Source organism: Phyllobates terribilis, unplaced genomic scaffold, assembly GCF_046119375.1.
Source record: "Phyllobates terribilis strain yellow unplaced genomic scaffold, ASM4611937v1 Scaffold_4__5_contigs__length_816908805, whole genome shotgun sequence".
Taxonomy (NCBI): Eukaryota; Metazoa; Chordata; class Amphibia; order Anura; family Dendrobatidae; genus Phyllobates; species Phyllobates terribilis.
The window spans coordinates 11,844,685-11,862,748 of record NW_027362764.1 but is presented as its reverse complement, the minus strand read 5'-3'; the positions used below and the strand labels follow the sequence as shown (position 1 = coordinate 11,862,748).

The 18,064-nt window shown below is 49.4% G+C and overlaps 1 protein-coding gene across 1 annotated transcript in view; it reads left to right on the top strand.

Moving 5' to 3' along the window:
• Positions 1-14,398: 14,398 nt before the first annotated feature.
• Positions 14,399-18,064, top strand: part of LOC141264133 (SCO-spondin-like) — a 521,676-nt gene continuing 518,010 nt past the window's right edge. The window contains exons 1-7 of the mRNA XM_073676443.1: positions 14,399-14,450; positions 14,505-14,707; positions 14,793-14,920; positions 15,006-15,115; positions 15,806-15,955; positions 16,133-16,226; positions 16,409-16,803. Coding sequence (XP_073532544.1) covers positions 14,399-14,450; positions 14,505-14,707; positions 14,793-14,920; positions 15,006-15,115; positions 15,806-15,955; positions 16,133-16,226; positions 16,409-16,803 — 1,132 coding nt within the window. The remainder of the gene's footprint in view (positions 14,451-14,504; positions 14,708-14,792; positions 14,921-15,005; positions 15,116-15,805; positions 15,956-16,132; positions 16,227-16,408; positions 16,804-18,064) is intronic.

Genomic DNA, 18,064 nt, shown 5'->3' with positions numbered 1-18,064 from the left:
ATGGGGGTAGTAGTCCTTGTGGCGGTGACCCGGTCCGTGCCCAGGGTGTCAAACTAAGTGTGTGGCAGTCTTTGTAGATGTTGTTAAGTGTCGACTACGCCACCCGTTGAGTGCGGCTTTGAAGCCGCCGCTGCAGAGCAGTCCGCTGAGGCCGGTGGTATATGTGCAGCAGTGATGGTATAACCCCCAACGGGAGGGGTATGGCCTCAGGGCAGCAGGTGTGGATGATGGGGGTTGTGATGATGCAGGAAGGAGAGGCAGAGTCAGGAGATGCAGTTTCAGGGTTTTTACTCACTGATGTTGCTTTAGTCACTCTGGCCTTGAGTGACCACCCGAGCCGTGCTGCGTCCACCAGGTCCTGGACTCGGCCAACCCCCAGGCAGTCCGGAGCGTGGTCCTGAGCTTCCCTGTCTCTCTCTCTTCCTCCTGGCCGTTCCCACCAGGGATCCACCTTTGGCCGGCTCCCTCGGGTCTCTTGGTGGTCAAACCTCCTCTGGGTTCCCTGGCCCTATGCTTGGTGTGCCTTTCTGGTGGATTTGGTGAGGGTCGTGGCAAATCTTGACCACGACCTCCGGTTCCTGGCTAAGGGTTACTTCTGCCTCTGCCAGCTTGGGTTCCGGTACCCGTGTCCGCCAACCCCTCACCCTTTCTGGTCTGTTTCTGGGTTCTTGGGGTTCCTTCTGTCTTTCTCTCTGGGTCCTTCTGACTCCTCTCTCTCTCTCTGCAGGCCTTGCTCTGGAGCTGGGCCCAGCCGGAGCCACAGCTCCCTGTCAGCCCTCCTGGCTGAGCTCCTCTGCTCTTCTCCTCCTGCCTGAGCTGAACTGAACCCTGATCTAAGATGGTGCCCACCTTATATACTCCCTCTATGTGTGAGCCCAGGTGACCAGCACCCAATTGGCTCCTAGCTTTACCCAGACTACTCCCCCTATCTGCCCCTACACTACTGGGATGTTCCACCCCCCCTCCCACTCCAGCCAGGGACAGACGCTGTCGTACCTGCACATTTACTTGGTGGGAGTACCGTAGTTCTGTCCCCCGGAAATGGGATGTATGTAGTGCATGCAGCCTACTAAGCTCAGTTCCACACTCCATCCTTACCCGGGAGTGGAATACCACACCTCTGGAGTGAGGTGCAATACCCCTGTAGCAGCCGAATCCTCAGGGTGCTACATTCCCCCCTGGTAAATCACAGCACGTCCTCGGGCTGTAAAAGAATAAACATTCCAAAACATACAATTTTTTTCAAAACATCATAAACATATTAAACATTATAAACATTATCAGCAGCAATAAACTCTTCATATAAAACTTTTCATTATAAACATTCTTGTTCCTCCGGCCACGGTGCAACTTGTGACCGGATAAAGTGCAACAGTCTCTTCTGAAAAAAACACAGTTTCCTATAAAACCAGTAGGGGGCGCCTTAGAAAGCGCAACTATATACAAGGGAGGTGGCCGCTCTCAGTCCTCGGCCAATGGGGAACAGGAATGGCTGTTCACAGTCCTCAGCCTGTGGGGAGATGGGACACACTGGAACAGTTCACACTTGTCCCAACGGGGAACTCATTTTAATTAAGCAGCATGGCATATACCCTTACAGGTAACTATATACAGTTTCAGTTCACCTCTTAATGGTGACGATGCCCTCCTGCTCCTTCCTGAGGGTAGGCTTCAGACCCGTCCGGGTCCTCTTGGGTGAACCCGATGAGGTCTTCTCCAGTGGGGTACCACGCGAACTGCGCCTCCTCTAACGAGAGCGGGGTCATCTTGACGGGCGCCGGAGCCGGGATCAGGGGTTCATCCAGAGGTCTTTCTTTCCGGAGTCGGGGATGGTGGTACTCCGGTGGCCACACAAAGGGCTGCCCATCCGGGCAAGTGTGCTGGGCCAACAAGTCCTCACCCAGGTGCGGCACAGTGGAAGTTGAGGGCGCGGTGGTGGTAGCGGCGCCCAGGTTTACCAGGCCTTGCGACCAGGCTTGGGGCACCCTGAATGTAAAGGGCACCGTGAAGACGGCGGCGCCCGGGGTTACTTGACCTTGCGACCAGGCCGGTGACTCAGCAGAGGTAGAGGGCGCTGTTGGTACTGCGGCGCCCGGGGGTACTCGGCCTTGCGACCAGGCCGGTGGCGTCTCCCGCTTGGCCGCGCTCAGGGTTGAGGCGCGTGACGTCAAAGGGGGCGTGGCCGCGGCTTCTGTTTGAGGCCTAGTCGGGAGCGGTGACGGTGCAACGACGGGCACGGCAGGGGAAATTTCGGGCTCTGCGACGGGGAGCTGGGGCAGGCTCACGGCTTCTCGGCTCGGGGTAGTGACGTCCCCTTTACCTGCCTCTCCGTTTCTTTAGCTCCTTCCTCGGCGTCGTCTCCGGCCTTGATTCCTCCTGCGCCATCCTCAGAGGCGGTCTGACTCCTCGTCTCGGGTGGCGTGCTCCGTTGGCGGGTTCCTGCCTGCAGGGCCATCTCTCTGCTCCATGTGGCCAGTACGTCTCGCTGCACTCGGGCCATCCTCTGAGCCAAGCCCTCCAGTGCGGTCCGTACATGCTCCCGATCTCTGGGAAGCTGCGCCAGGATCTCCACCAGGCCTTCTGGGGTTGTCGCTTGCAACAGGCTCCTGACCGCTGGGTCGGTGCTGCCTGCCTCCCCCTCCATCTCCGGGTACGACTCCTCCAGACTCCTCCAAGCTGCTCCCATCTTCTCTCGTTTGTTCTCTCTCCGCCCCCATTGAGGGCGGTCCTGGGGCAACTTGGTGATTGTCAGTTCCAGGGGCAGACCCCCCACGCTGATGGACATCTCAATCATTGCAGTCTCTGCTGGTGGGGGTGGTCTTCGTTTTTGGCGCCATTCTTGGTCCTGGCCCACGATGGGAGGTGGCCTCTTGCGACCCTCTGGCACGCCCATAATGGCGTCCGCTCTGCCAAGGCGGGAAATCTTCTCAGATGGCGGGAACCGCTTCCCAATGGCGGGAAACTCTGTGGATGGCGGGAAAAGACTGCAGATGGCGGGCAAACGGCGGGAAATGATCCGAGATGGCGTCCGATGGCGGGGACCCTCCGGAATTGGCGGGAGACTTCTTTTTACGGTAAACATGAACTTTTCTTCAGGCACGCAGTACCCGGTGGTTGCGGGCACGTTATCCTGCCGACTACGCCAAAGTTGACGCGCCCCCTGGGCCATGTTCAGGGGATACCCGGAGCCGGATCTGTATGGGGGTAGTAGTCCTTGTGGCGGTGACCCGGTCCGTGCCCAGGGTGTCAAACTAAGTGTGTGGCAGTCTTTGTAGATGTTGTTAAGTGTCGACTACGCCACCCGTTGAGTGCGGCTTTGAAGCCGCCGCTGCAGAGCAGTCCGCTGAGGCCGGTGGTATATGTGCAGCAGTGATGGTATAACCCCCAACGGGAGGGGTATGGCCTCAGGGCAGCAGGTGTGGATGATGGGGGTTGTGATGATGCAGGAAGGAGAGGCAGAGTCAGGAGATGCAGTTTCAGGGTTTTTACTCACTGATGTTGCTTTAGTCACTCTGGCCTTGAGTGACCACCCGAGCCGTGCTGCGTCCACCAGGTCCTGGACTCGGCCAACCCCCAGGCAGTCCCGGAGCGTGGTCCTGAGCTCCCTTCTCTCTCTCTGTCTCTGGCCGTTCCCACCAGGGATCCACCTTTGGCCGGCTCCCTCGGGTCTCTTGGTGGTCAAACCTCCTCTGGGTTCCCTGGCCCTATGCTTGGTGTGCCTTTCTGGTGGATTTGGTGAGGGTCGTGGCAAATCTTGACCACGACCTCCGGTTCCTGGCTAAGGGTTACTTCTGCCTCTGCCAGCTTGGGTTCCGGTACCCGTGTCTGCCAACCCCTCACCCTTTCTGGTCTGTTTCTGGGTTCTTGGGGTTCCTTCTGTCTTTCTCTCTGGGTCCTTCTGACTCCTCTCTCTCTCTCTCTCTGCAGGCCTTGCTCTGGAGCTGGGCCCAGCCGAAGCCACAGCTCCCTGTCAGCCCTCCTGGCTGAGCTCCTCTGCTCTTCTCCTCCTGCCTGAACTGAACTGAACCCTGATCTAAGATGGTGCCCACCTTATATACTCCCTCTATGTGTGAGCCCAGGTGACCAGCACCCAATGGGCTCCTAGCTTTACCCAGACTACTCCCCCTATCTGCCCCTACACTACTGGGATGTTCCACCCCCCCTCCCACTCCAGCCAGGGACAGACGCTGTCGTACCTGCACATCTACTTGGTGGGAGTACCGTAGTTCTGTCCCCCGGAAATGGGATGTATGTAGTGCATGCAGCCTACTAAGCTCAGTTCCACACTCCATCCTTACCCGGGAGTGGAATACCACACCTCTGGAGTGAGGTGCAATACCCCTGTAGCAGCCGAATCCTCAGGGTGCTACATATATATATACCTTGGTACAGTTACTGCCAAACTCCACAATAACAAGAAATTTTAGAAAATTATGGGATCCCTAACTTCTACAATATCTTCACCCCTGGAGGGAGGTCCCAGGCGGGAGATATTACTGTCATGTTTCCTCCCGCCTTACATAGATAAGAAACATGGCATGGATGGCATCATCCATCTAATACTTTGGAGGTGCTGCCACAACCATCCAGTGACATAAGACAATATGTTACTTTCACCACAACGTCAAAACATGTCTTTCATAACCGTAGGACCTTTACTGTTCATAATAAAAACTCACTATTCATGACTGTAATTGATAAAAGCAGCTTAATGTAGTTTGCCTGTCAGTTATGGTCACGCTGAGGCTGAGGCCATAAATCTGTCACCTCCCTCATTCTTCTGCAGTTGAAGATAAAGGTGATAGGTTAGCTCTACCTGCCATAAATCTATCGTATCCCCTAATTCCTCTGTTAGCCATACCTGATCTGCATCCATTAGCTAATCCTCTTTAATTACCTGTTCACATCAGGGGCTCCCATTGCACTGAGGTCATCTGGAGGACATTGCCTTGCTTCAATATCCACTATCAACTATGAAATGGTTTATAGATTTTACAGTTAACGCTATAACAACACCCCTAAACATAGGACTCAGATGATTCACCGATGGGGCCTTAGGATACAAGGGCACGAACAGAAAAACCTGTCAGCCTGAACAAACGGACACCTTCAAAGAAAAGCACGAACTGAGTTCATTTAAACTCTGTGTCATTGCTTTCCATGGCCTCACCCCCACCCCAGATGCACTGCAGAGATGTAGTGTGAATAGAAGCTAACTCTGCAGGTCAGCTTTGCCACACTTGTTTAAATTGTCAAATTGGAGACACATACGCGCTAGACCGATATTCTCGGCACGCTGTGCTGCATTAGCCTTTTTGGCCGTCATGTGAACCCTTGCCAGTGCTTAACATGTCTGGCTGATTCCATATTTTTCCAAGGTAAAACATTTTTGTAAATTACTTAAACATTGTATTTGTGTCCAAAATGTATATTAACCAAAACGTGACATGAGCAACAGACGTGGCAGCAGGAGAAAAGAAAAGAAACCACTGCTCAAAATATGAGGACTGCTAGCAGCCACACCACCAGCACTAATGGCTACAACCATCCCTGCAGTAGTTATATTAAAAGACTTGGCCACATTTAACCTCATGTTACACGCACGCCGCTAGGTTCAGATAGGGGTGAGACGGGTTTCATGAATTCGTTGGAATCCTGGGGGAACCGTTACTCAGGTCGACCATAGGCTGCAGCTTCTCTCAGGCACACGATAGATTCAGTTGCTGACCAGACACATCTGACATCTTAGTCTTTTTCAACAGTTTAACAGTGGAATTTAGTCTGAAGCACGGCCAGTGCAATCCAGGGATATTACAGCAACAATCTTCACCACAGTACAGTCTATTAAAGCAGGCACAGTAACATCAGACTCTTCAGTAGTATAATTCAGCACAGATTAGATCTCTTAGTAGCACACTTCTATGCATACACAACCACAGGCTTTTCCTTCACAAGGACTCAATAGTACACAGCATTCTTTATCCTGCATGGAGATGGAGGGGGGGAGGGTTTGATGAGGTAGAAGATCCCTATGACACGATTCCTTCCAGTCCTTATTTTTCTGCCTGATAATACTCCACACCGTTAACTCAGGGAGTCTATCTGACCTGTGTTTAGCTTCCGTCCAGACCTGAATTCTGTTCCCTTGCCTTCTGTGAGATACAGATCACACACCACCTTTCTGTTCGGCTCCAGCCAGACAGTAAATAACTTCCCCACAATCCCTCTAGGGCTCTGCTAAAACACTCCCTGTCTCCTGTGACTGTGTTAACCCCTCTAGTTGCTGGATGCTTCTGAAGCACAACACTTTCTGTCTCATGTGCTTGTGTTACTTCTAAAAGTTGCTGGACGCTTTTGTAGCCACAGCACTACTTCTGCATGTCACACTCTTCCCTCCTTTTTGAATGTCATCCTCGACATTCGTCTTAATTGGTCAATCTGACCAATTCTGAGACAATGGTGAAAATTTAATAACTTTATATACAAATTGACATTGTCAAATTGGTATAACGTTCATAAACTTTGATAACAATATATTCTTACAATCTTTTTCTTGTAGAACGCCTGTAAGATATAAACAATTAACACAATTAAAACAATCAGCATCTCTTCAGCTGGAGCTTTTCGTACGTCTTCAACCAGCTCTCTCTCACTAGGCTTTAACAGTTATTTGTTTCTACAAAGTCTTTTAAGGAAAATCAAAGCATGAAAACAAGTCTTTCCACCAGGCAACATCTTCCATACTGCCTCTCGTTTGTGAATACCACTCCAGTGGGCTTACCTGGTCCTTAGACAGACATACCTGTTTCCAGTCAACAATCCTTGGCACTTGACTCAGTTTACCAAGTGTCTCATATGTCAACATCACGGGCCTCCTCCCTTCTCGAGTCGACATCCTCCTGGTGGGTTGTTCCTCAGAGACCACGGTTCTTCGGTCACAGAAGTTTCTTCCGCCGCACTCATTTCCCGTGCTTCCGCAGATGCTCTTGGAGCTGCCTCTGTAAGTTCCTGTACTTCTCCTGAATCGCCTGTTTCCGCACGGTCTGGTGATTCCGCTCCTCCTGAGTGTCGATCGGTCTCTTCAGGGACCGGTATTCGATCATCAGATCTGAATTGGACTTCATTTGTACTCCTTGGTACAAACTCTGGAGCCTCGGGACTTAGTTCACTCTCCTGAGGATGGTACATCCCTCTCCTTGCCGGTCTGAGAAATACAACGGTGTGCTCTTCTTCATCGAAACTTTCAAGGTCACTATCCTCCTCAGGAGCTTCAGTCTGTGGTGGTCTCTTAGTCGATCTCGGTCGATGTCGGTCTACTTCTGGGAAGTCTTGCTGTGGTGGGAAATAATCACAGGGTAATAGTAAATTCCGATGGACTATTCTGGTTTTCTTGTCTCCCGTTTCTAATCGGATTTCATACACTGGACTGTCATCGGCTTTCCTCCTTACGACCACATACAGCTTGTCTTCTCAGTAAGAACAAAGTTTTCCTGGACTGCCTTTTTCACGTATGTTCTTGACTAGCACCTGGCTTCCCGGTGCCAATTCTGCTCCATAACATTTTCGATCATAGTACTCCTTACTCTTGCTCTGTCCTTGTGTAACCACTTTGGACGCTATGTTGTATGCCTCTGCCATCCATTCCTTTAATTTCCGAACGTACTCCGGATACGTTCTGTAAGTCTCTGACACCGGAGTATCGAACATGATGTCGATTGGCAATCTTGGCGATTGTCAATACAATAGGAAGAAGGGTGAGTAACCCGTTGCATCGCTCTTTGTACAGTTATAGGCATGTATCACTTTTGACAGAGAACTCTTCCAGTCTTTCTTCTGGTCAGCTGTTAAAGTGTGCAACATCAACAATGATGCCCGTTTAAAACGTTCCACTTGTCCATTAACCTCTGGGTGATAGGGTGTTGTGTGGGATCTCTGAATACTACAGTACTTTATTAGCTTGGCAAAGAGCTGGTTCTCAAATTCTCTTCCTAGGTCGTGGTGTAACCTCGTAGGGAACCCAAACCTCAAAGCAAAATCATTTAAGATCTTCTCTGCTGCTTTTCGACCCGATTTATTGGTGGTGGCATATGCTTGAGCAAATCGAGTGAAATGGTCCACCACCAAGATGTATTCGTAACCACCCTTGCACGTCTCGAGATGTAGGAAGTCTATTGAGAGCATCTCAAACGGATACGTAGTTTGGATGTTGCCCATAGGTGCCCGGGTTGATGTGTTGGGACGTTTATCTTTCAGGCACCCACACTTCCTGGTCACGTACCTCTCAATATCTCTCTGCATGTACGGCCAGAAGAAACGTTCACAGATCAAATTTGTTGTCCTTTCAACTCCCAGGTGTCCCATGTTTTCATTGAGTTCTTTGAAGACCAACCTACGGAATACTGTGGGTAGTATCAACTGCCAGTTTTGTCCTCCTTTACGATACAGGATACCGTCTTCACTGAGATAGAGCTTCGTCCATTCTTTTACTAAAACAGATACTGCTGGTGACTCATTATCTTTCTCCCGTTTACTTGGAAACCGATTTTGGTCCAAATAAAGTAATATTCTACCAATTATATGATCTTTCCATTGTGCTCTATGGATTTTTCCTTTTGGTAGTTGTTAAATAGACCGGGAGTGATCTTGTTCTCTCGCTTTTATTGTGGTTTCCACCGTCAACGGACACCATAATGGTGTGTCTTCCTCCTGATAAGCTTGCACTGCTTGGGTAGTGCTCTCAATTGCTTCCAGACTGACTTCCTCAGAGCATTCTTGCATGAACTCCTCAGGCTCTAGTGGCATTCTCGACAATCCGTCCACATCCGCATTGCTTTTTCCTGGCCTGTACTTGATGCTGAAATTGAAGTCAGCTAGTTCAGAAACCCATCTCTGACCCATTGCATTCAGTTTGGCTGTAGTGAGGACATAGGTCAAGGGGTTGTTGTCAGTGTATACCTCAAACTCTTTGCTGTAGTAGAGATAATCTCTAAATCGTTCATAGATAGCCCAGTTCAATGCCAGGAACTCCAATTTTCCAGAATGTAGATGGCAATTCTTCTCGGCGTCTGTCATCGTTCTAGAACCGTAACTGATGACTCTCAATTTTCCATCTTTGATGCTGATACAGAGCAGCTCCCAGTCCAACTTGAGAAGCGTCACAATGAAGAACAAACGGTAAGTTAAAATCAGGATATCCCAAGATGGGTGGTTTTGCCAGGTAGTCTATTAGTTCTTCTAATACATCCTGGTGGTCTGCTTTCCAGAGAATGGGCTGTTGGGACGAAACGGCGTTGTTTCTTTTAAGCCCAGTCCTACCCGTGTTCTTCTTTTTCTCCGTGGGTGTTGTTGATTCTGTCGCCCCCCCCTCAAGAGAAAATTTAGTGGGGCGGCAATGCTGGAGACGTTTCGAAAGTAAGTACAATAGTAGGAGTGGAATCCTAATATCTGCCTCAACTCCCCGACAGTAGAGGGCCACTTGTCTTTTAAGGCCAGTACCGGAGCGATTTTTGCTGGGTCCATGGTATATCCTTCTCCGGACACAATTTTCCCTAGAAATCGGACTTGCCATTTGAACAGTTCACACTTCTTTGGGGTCAACTTAACTCTGTGTTGTTGATACCGCTGTAATACGGTCCTCACGTGTTCAACATGCTCCCGGAAAGGTTTTGCTGTGTCCCACATTGTCATCCAAGAACGGCTGCCAGATATCGTCCCTCAATCCTTCTAAACATGTCTCCATGCTCCTCTGGAATTCTGCTGGAGCTGAGCCCAAACGATATGCGGATCCACTCATATAACCCCCACGATGTGATGTATGCTGTCAAAGGTCTAGTGGATTCTTCAACAAACCCTTGGTGGTATGCTTTACCCTGATCGAGGACAGAGAACCAGGTACTTCCAGATAAGCTATCCAGCATATCTTGAATCTTTGGTATACGGTGCCGATCAGATACTGACTTTCAGTTTAGTTCCCGGTAATCACAGCAGAGTCTCAACGTACCGTCCTTCTTCCTAACATAAACAATAGGAGAGGAATAAGACGACTTTGACTTTTGGACCCAACCTCTGTTGATTAGGTCTTGTAAATACTCTTTCACTACACGGTGTAATGGTTTCGGCACAGACAAGTAACTTCTGGTTACTGGGGTCTTGTCTTTCAAATTGATTTTCAACTGCAATGACAGAATACAGCCTATATCAGAGTCATCTTTAGAGAATGCATGACACTCTTCTCTCAGCATCTGTTTTGCTATCGCTAGATCTTCAGCACACAAGTGTTCCAGCGGTACTGGGGGATCCCAGGACCCTGAGGTGGGTCGTGCAATTTCCTCCCCTGGGCAACTCCTGTTCCTTGGTGGGGAGACTGAATTCACGTAAGACCCCTGAGCGGGTCGCACACTGGCTGGATATACTGTTTTAATGGTTTTGATGTGACCTAACACAGTCTTTGGATCCAGTCTAATTTTGTGTTTCGTAGTATTCATCACCGGTACTGTCACTCGAGTAATCCCACCAGTAGGAATCGTAAGCACAGTCTCACCTTGAACTCGGCCTTCCGGAAGTTCTGAGGAGTCTTTTGGCACAAACAGTCTTTTCTGGACTTTTCTTCCCAGTTCTACCCGGACTCCACACCTCACCCCCACCATTTGGTTTGCAGGGACAATGGTTGGGCGCCAGCCTACCTTGACTTCTTTTAGGTTCATTGTATTTTGTGCTTTCTTTACTCTATGAATCACATTTTCCGCCATGGCGTTGGGTATGGCAAGTGATGTGGCGATTGCATCAACCACCAGCGCCCCTGACTTGTGTTTCGTGATGACCTCACTAATTACCTTATAACCCAGGATAGGATCCTCTGCCACTTTCTGATCACTGGTCACGAGAAAAGGTACCAAAAGCTCAATGGTGTTGCTGTTCTTCGTGGCCCTCAGTTGGAAAGTCACTTCCACCCAGCCTATCAAAAGGATTTCGGTCTGGTTGACAGCTTTGCCATGGAGTTCCACTGGTCCTAAGAGTTCTTTTAGCGACCGAAGGCAAGTGTGTGGCAGGTAGCGCCTTCTCCATTCTTCATTTAAAAGGTTCGCTTGGGCTCCTGTGTCCCACAGTGCTTTTACCAGGAGTCCATCTAGCTGGCACTCTATAAAGCACCTTTCACCGATTAGGTTGATGAGGCTATCTTTACTGACCGAGGAATCCTCCTCCCAGGAGTACATCGTTTGACCTCCGTACTGGGCATTAAGTAACTGATGCCCCTGTTTCTCTTGCAGCTGTTGTAGACGGGAACACACTTGGGGATAGTACTGAAGCAGCCGTTTTACCTCATGCGCCGTTCTGGGGTTTGTTGAGATTTGGATTTGCTTCTGGGGCCTCCTCCGTGTTGCGGTTACCTGTCACCCCACACTGGTAACCTCCTGTCTTTTAACCCAAACGACCGTGACCATTGGCATTCCTTGGCATAATGTCCTTCCTCACCACATCTTAGACAGTGGACACACCGTACTCTGGTTTGATGAACAGCACGCTTCACAGGCCGGGTATCTTCTGTTTTGGAACCCACTCCAGGGTCTGAGGGATGCAGGTTCTGGCCTGGAAAGAATCAACTTTTTCACCTCAATCAACTCGGCTCGCAGTTCTCCTACTACTTCCTCCCAGTCAGCGCAGGCAGGCCTCTCTTTTGTTGGTGCTTTAAGGTTCCCTCTCGGAGGCGGCACTGGAGGGTCTCTATGATGATCTTCGGACTGGCCACAGGGGGTCTCCAACTTCAGCTGACTCATTTTGGTGATTTTAGGAGCAGAGCCTTTCTTTAACTTTTGTTCGCTCTCTGACTCCAAACTAGCTGCCTCATTAATTTTTTCAATTAGGACTGCGTCCAGAATGACAGGATCTTCTAGGTACTGTTTCAGCTGCAACTTGTTGTCTTTGCTGATTCCCAATGATCTCAATAACTTCTTCTGGATTAGTCCAGCATCAAACTTCTCCTCCACTTGTATATCTCTGGATGCAAACAACAGTCTATCCTTCAGTTCAATTGCTCTGAACAAGAAACTTTGGGGTGATTCATTATTTTTCTGTGAGAGGTTAATGAGTCGGTGGAACAATTCTGAAGTACTCTCTTCTTTATTGTGCCCTTTTAAAAACCATCTTCAGCTGTTGCAAGGTCAATTGACTCTTCATTTCTAGCATACTACGGAGGTTCAGTCCTGGGCTGATCGCTTTCACCACCCCCTCAACTATCTCATCTGGCTGGTAGCCTTTCTGTAAGCCTGCATCGATCTGGTGCAACAAGTTCTTATAAGACAGTCTCTCTTTCTGTTCACACTCTCCAATCTGTCCCAGGATCTTGAATTCTTTCATGATGGTGATTTGTGGTGTTAGACAGGACTGTCTTCCTGATTTATCTAACCGGAGCAGGTTAAAGGTTCTGTCTGAGTCTGTCACCCGTTCAGAGATTTTGGTCGATTCCTGGCAGGGCTGTTGTTAGGGATTTTAATTGTTCTTTCAATTCCTGTAGTTCTGTCTGCGGACGGAGATTCCCACTTTTGGTAATTGGTGCCGCCCCTCCATCCTCCAACTTCAACCTGGTTAGAAACTGTGTTAGCTCCTGGAGCAATGTCCCCATGACGTCTTCAGCTTCTTTCTCCCCCAGCTCATCCATTTTTGCATTAATAGCAGCTAACAGTTGCCTGCGGTTGTGTGATTTAAAAATCTGTTCTACTGACATCTTTATATGTTCTGCTACTGTTCCCAATTCTTCATAGGTTAACTGAAGAAGCAGCTCACTAAGTCTGTCCATTCGTATTTCCACATCCATTGCTGCTAGTGAGTTTTCTTTAGGGCTGCTCCCCTTTAACTGGTGTAGCAGAGTTGAATTGAGGTGCTGTGCTGCTGTGTTTCCAGACACTTTTCCTCTTCTCCCTCTACATGCTAATTCCTGCTCAGGATTCCCCGTACAGGCCACCAATGTTACAGGCACGCCGCTAAGTTCAGATAGGGCAAGATGGGTTTCATGAATTTGTTGGAATCCTGGGGGAACTGTTACTCAGGGCGACTATAGACCATGTGCTGCAGCTTCTCTCAGGCACACGATAGATTCAGTTGCTGACCAGACACATCTAACAAGAGTCTTTTTCAAGAGTTTAGTTGTGGAATTTAATCTGAAGCACGGCCAGTGCAATTCAGGGATATTACAGCATCAATCTTCATTACAGTACAGTTTAATAAAGCAGGCACAGTAACGTCAGTCTCTTCAGTAGTATAATTCAGCACAGATTAGATCTCTTAGCAGCACACTTCTATGCATACACAACCACAGGCTTTTCCTTCACAAGGACTCAATAGTACACAGCATTCTTTATCCTGTATGGAGATGGAGGGGGGAGGGTTTGATGAGGGAGAAGATCCCTATGACACAATTCCTTCCAGTCCTTATTTTTTGCCCGATAATACTCCACACTGTTAACTCAGGGAGTCTATCTGACCTGTGTTTAGCTTCCCTCCTGACCTGAATTCTATTCCCTTGCCTACTGTGAGATATAGATCACACACCACCTTTCTCTTCGGCTCCAGCCAGGCAGTAAACAACTTCCCCACAATCTCCTTTGGGCTCTGCTAAAACACTCCCCTTCTCCTGTGACTGTGTTAACCCCTCTAGTTGCTGGATGCTTCTGGAGCACAACACTTCCTGTCTCCTGTGCTTGTGTTACTTCTAATAGTTGCTGGATGCTTTTGAAGCAACAGCACTTCTTTTGCATGTCACACTCATTTGCATTTGCAAGTGTATCAGTGGGAAGGAAACAAAGGGCATAATGGAATATATTTCACATTACTCATCTCAGTCACAGAAGGACGATGTTACCTCTGACAGCGACACTATCAGCTTTGAGTGTTCTGCTCAGTTCACCTCCTCCATAACATTTATACAGCTACAACACCTCCCTATGTATCACACTGAGTGACGATATATCTGCAGCACTTGCCGGTATATATCACTGAGTGATTATACAGCTGCCATAGTACCCTATATATCACACTTCGTAATTATACTGCTGCCGCACTACCCTATATATCACACTAAGTGATTATAAAGCTGCAGCAATTCCCTATATATCACACTGAGTGACTATACAGCTGCCGCACTTCCCTATATATCACACTGAGTGATTATGCAGCTGCAGCACCTCCTTATATATCACACTGAGTGATTATACAACTACAGCACTTCCCTATACATCACACTGAGTTATTTTTCAGCTGCCACCCTACCCTATATATCACATTAAGTGATTATAAAGCTGCAGCACCTCCTTATATATCACACTGAGTGATTATACATTCCACAACTTCCCTCTTGGTGTTGTAATTTCAGTTTTTAGGAGCGTATATTACATACAGACACATAATGGACACGAGCCACCTCAGAGGCAGCCTCATTCCTCTTCTGCTTTCAACAGGTCAGGGCCCACTTTTCTGCACACTAATTCACTATCATACCACTGCCCCCTTAGGTACACGGGTCTACATCAAGCTGGATCCTGGTTTCCGTGGCCACGTCAGTGGACTGTGCGGGAACTTTGATGGTGACACGGAGAATGATTTCACAAGTCGTCAGGGGATCATGGAGCCCACGGCAGATCTGTTTGGAAACAGCTGGAGGATGAGCCTTCTGTGCCCCGAGGTCCACAGCGATGACTTTGAGCACCCGTGCACGGTATGGGACCCATTTCTCAGTAGATCCTGGGGTTATATATAAAAATGTCTGCCTGACCATCGGAGTATATTCCTTCATCTACCAGGAGAACAGTCACAGGGTGACGTGGGCCAGGAAGAGCTGCGCCATCCTCATGCAGCCGCTGTTTTCTCAGTGCCACCAGGAGGTGCCCTGCCAGCAGTACTATGATTGGTGTGTGTATGATGCCTGCGGGTAGGTGATGGTGGAGTACTATGGATGTCATATAAATGTTCTTCTCTCCAGTGCCGACTCTCATTTTGTCCTCCTCTTACCCCAGTTGTGACTCCGGTGGAGACTGCGAATGTCTGTGTACAGCCATTGCTACGTACGTGGAGGAGTGTAACCAACGCGGGGTCTACATCCGGTGGAGGTCGCAGAGCTTGTGTCGTAAGTCTCCCCTCATATAGGACCCTGGGCACTGCCCTCCTATTCTATGCTGCCGTCACCACATGACTCTGCAGGCTACCCCGAAACACAGTGTCTGCAAATTGAGCTTCTGGTTCTGGCTTAAATCCTAAGTCATGTTATAAGGCTTGTTAAAGGGTCACTATTGACTTTTAGGATTGCTACTTCCTGTAGGTGGCACTAGAGTTCTGGTCCTCTTCCTCTCTGAAGAGACAATTTGCATATTTCCCAGAGGAGCATTGCGGCTTTAAAAGTCTCCTCACCGTGACATGCTTAACATGTCACTCTCTGCAAGGAGAAATGTTATCCCTTAGATACAGACTTCACCAGGAACCTTCAGTGAGGGGCAAAAGGACAGACCAGCGATAAGGAGATTGGAGTCTGCAATCTGACCTGATCTGCAATCACAGGAGCTCCTTCCTGAGATGACACGAGTCTGGGCCTTCCTGCAGAATATTCTGGACAAGGCCTCACAGGAAGGTGTTATTGAAAACTTACTGATTGCCTGTAGGGTTTAGTACAATGCCAATATCTGGACTGGATCTGACATCAGGCTGGGACGTCCCGTAAGAAGGAGACAAACTGAATGTGGGGCTCTGGTCCAAACCACCTTTGTGTTCCATTGCAGCAGTGCCGGCCTAGTGACCCTATAACCCATCTTCTCGCCCACAGCCATGCAGTGTGATAATGGCCTGGTGTATGAGGCTTGTGGTCCCGCCTGCCCTCAGACCTGTATGAACCTGGGTCTGGACCCTGCGCTGCACTGTGCACATCTGTCTTGCTTTGAAGGCTGCTTCTGTCCTCCAGGGACAATCCTGCATGGTGAGTGGACTGTACGCAGCCATAAGGACTTGAGTATAATCCTCCGCGTCTGTAATACTGTTATAATCTACTGGTTTGGGAATCCCATGTATACTGTGTATATGCCCGGACTGGCAAGCGGGACAACCTGGATTTATCTCATCTTTATATTAATGACCGTCTCTCTCTCCCTGATAGATGGCGGTTGCATCGACCCCTCTGAATGTCCATGTTACTGGGAGAGTTTAGCATTTCCAATTGGTGCCACTGTGGAGCAAGGGTGTCACAATTGGTATGTACCATATTATTCCTCACATCTGACCTCCAGACTCCTGCACTCCTGGTATCTTATGCCTCATTACTGATAGATGACCTCTGAAGATCTACCTTCCCGGTGGTCTCATTCCTCATATCTGATCTCTGAGGTTCAACCCTCATGGGGCCTCTCATCTGAATCCACCGGTTTTCTTGCAGTACCTGTCAGTCTGGCCGGTGGCATTGTTCAGATGAGGTGTGCTCTGCTGCTTCCCGATGTGGAGTGGATGAATTTGCCTGCCGGTTGAGTGACCGCTGTGTCCCTGCGGCCTGGGTCTGTGACAACGAGGACGATTGTGGAGATGGATCTGATGAGATCTGTTCATTGACTTGTGCCCCTGAAGAGCACCGCTGCGCTAACGGACAGTGCATCCCCCTGGCCCACCGCTGTGATGGCAGAGCCGACTGTGTAGATCACTCCGATGAATGGGGCTGTCCCGCTCCCTCCTGCACAGACAGCGAGTTCCGATGTTCCAATGGCCGCTGCATTCCCCTCTCACATGTCTGTGATGGAGACCTGGACTGCGGTTTTGCTGATGACTCCGATGAATCAGGTGGGTCCTGTATCGGTAACAACTTACATTCATGATTGATTACAGTATAGGTTACCCATATCTCATGGCCAGGCCAGTGCCAGCCGCTGTCAGGCTGATCATCAGTCAGGATGACCTCACAGCAGATCTGATCTATAGCCAGAAAGTGTGAGGACAGGACACACAGATACAATGCCATGATGCCATGCAGAGAGCTCTGTGTCCCCAGTGTGAATGGAGCAGCTCTCTCCTCCCCTCTCACAGCAGATCTGATCTATAGCCAGGATGTGTGAGGACAGGACACACAGATACAATGCCATGTAGAGAGCTCTGCATCCTCAGTGTGAATGGAGCAGCTCTCTCCTCCCCTCTCACAGCAGATCTGATCTATAGCCAGGAAGTGTGAGGACGGGACACACAGATACAATGCCATGTAGAGAGCTCTGCATCCTCAGTGTGAATGGAGCAGCTCTCTCCTCTCCTCTCACAGCAGATCTGATCTATAGCCAGGATGTGTGAGGACAGGACACAGATACAATGCCATGTAGAGAGCTCTGCATCCTCAGTGTAAATGGAGCAGCTCTCTCCTCCCCTCTCACAGCAGATCTGATCTATAGCCAGGATGTGTGAGGACAGGACACACAGATACAATGCCATGTAGAGAGCTCTGCATTCTCAGTGTGAATGGAGCAGCTCTCTCCTCCCCTCTCACAGCAGATCTGATCTATAGCCAGGAAGTGTGAGGACGGGACACACAGATACAATGCCATGTAGAGAGCTCTGCATCCTCAGTGTGAATGGAGCAGCTCTCTCCTCTCCTCTCACAGCAGAACCAATCTATAGCCAGGATGTGTGACGACAGGACACACAGATACAATGCCATGTAGAGAGCTCTGCATCCTCAGTGTGAATGGAGCAGCTCTCTCCTCCCCTCTCACAGCAGATCTGATCTATAGCCAGGATGTGTGAGGACAGGACACAGATACAATGCCATGTCCAGAGCTATGTGTCCTCAGTGTGAATGGAGCAGCTCTCTCCTCCCCTCTCACAGCAGATCCGATCTATAGCCAGGATGTGTGAGGACAGGACACACAGATACAATGCCATGTAGAGAGCTCTGCATCCTCAGTGTGAATGGATCAGCTCTCTCCTCCCCTCTCACAGCAGATCCAATCTATAGCCAGGATGTGTGACGACAGGACACACAGATACAATGCCATATGGAGAGCTCTGCATCCTCAGTGTGAATGGAGCAGCTCTCTCCTCCCCTCTCACAGCAGAT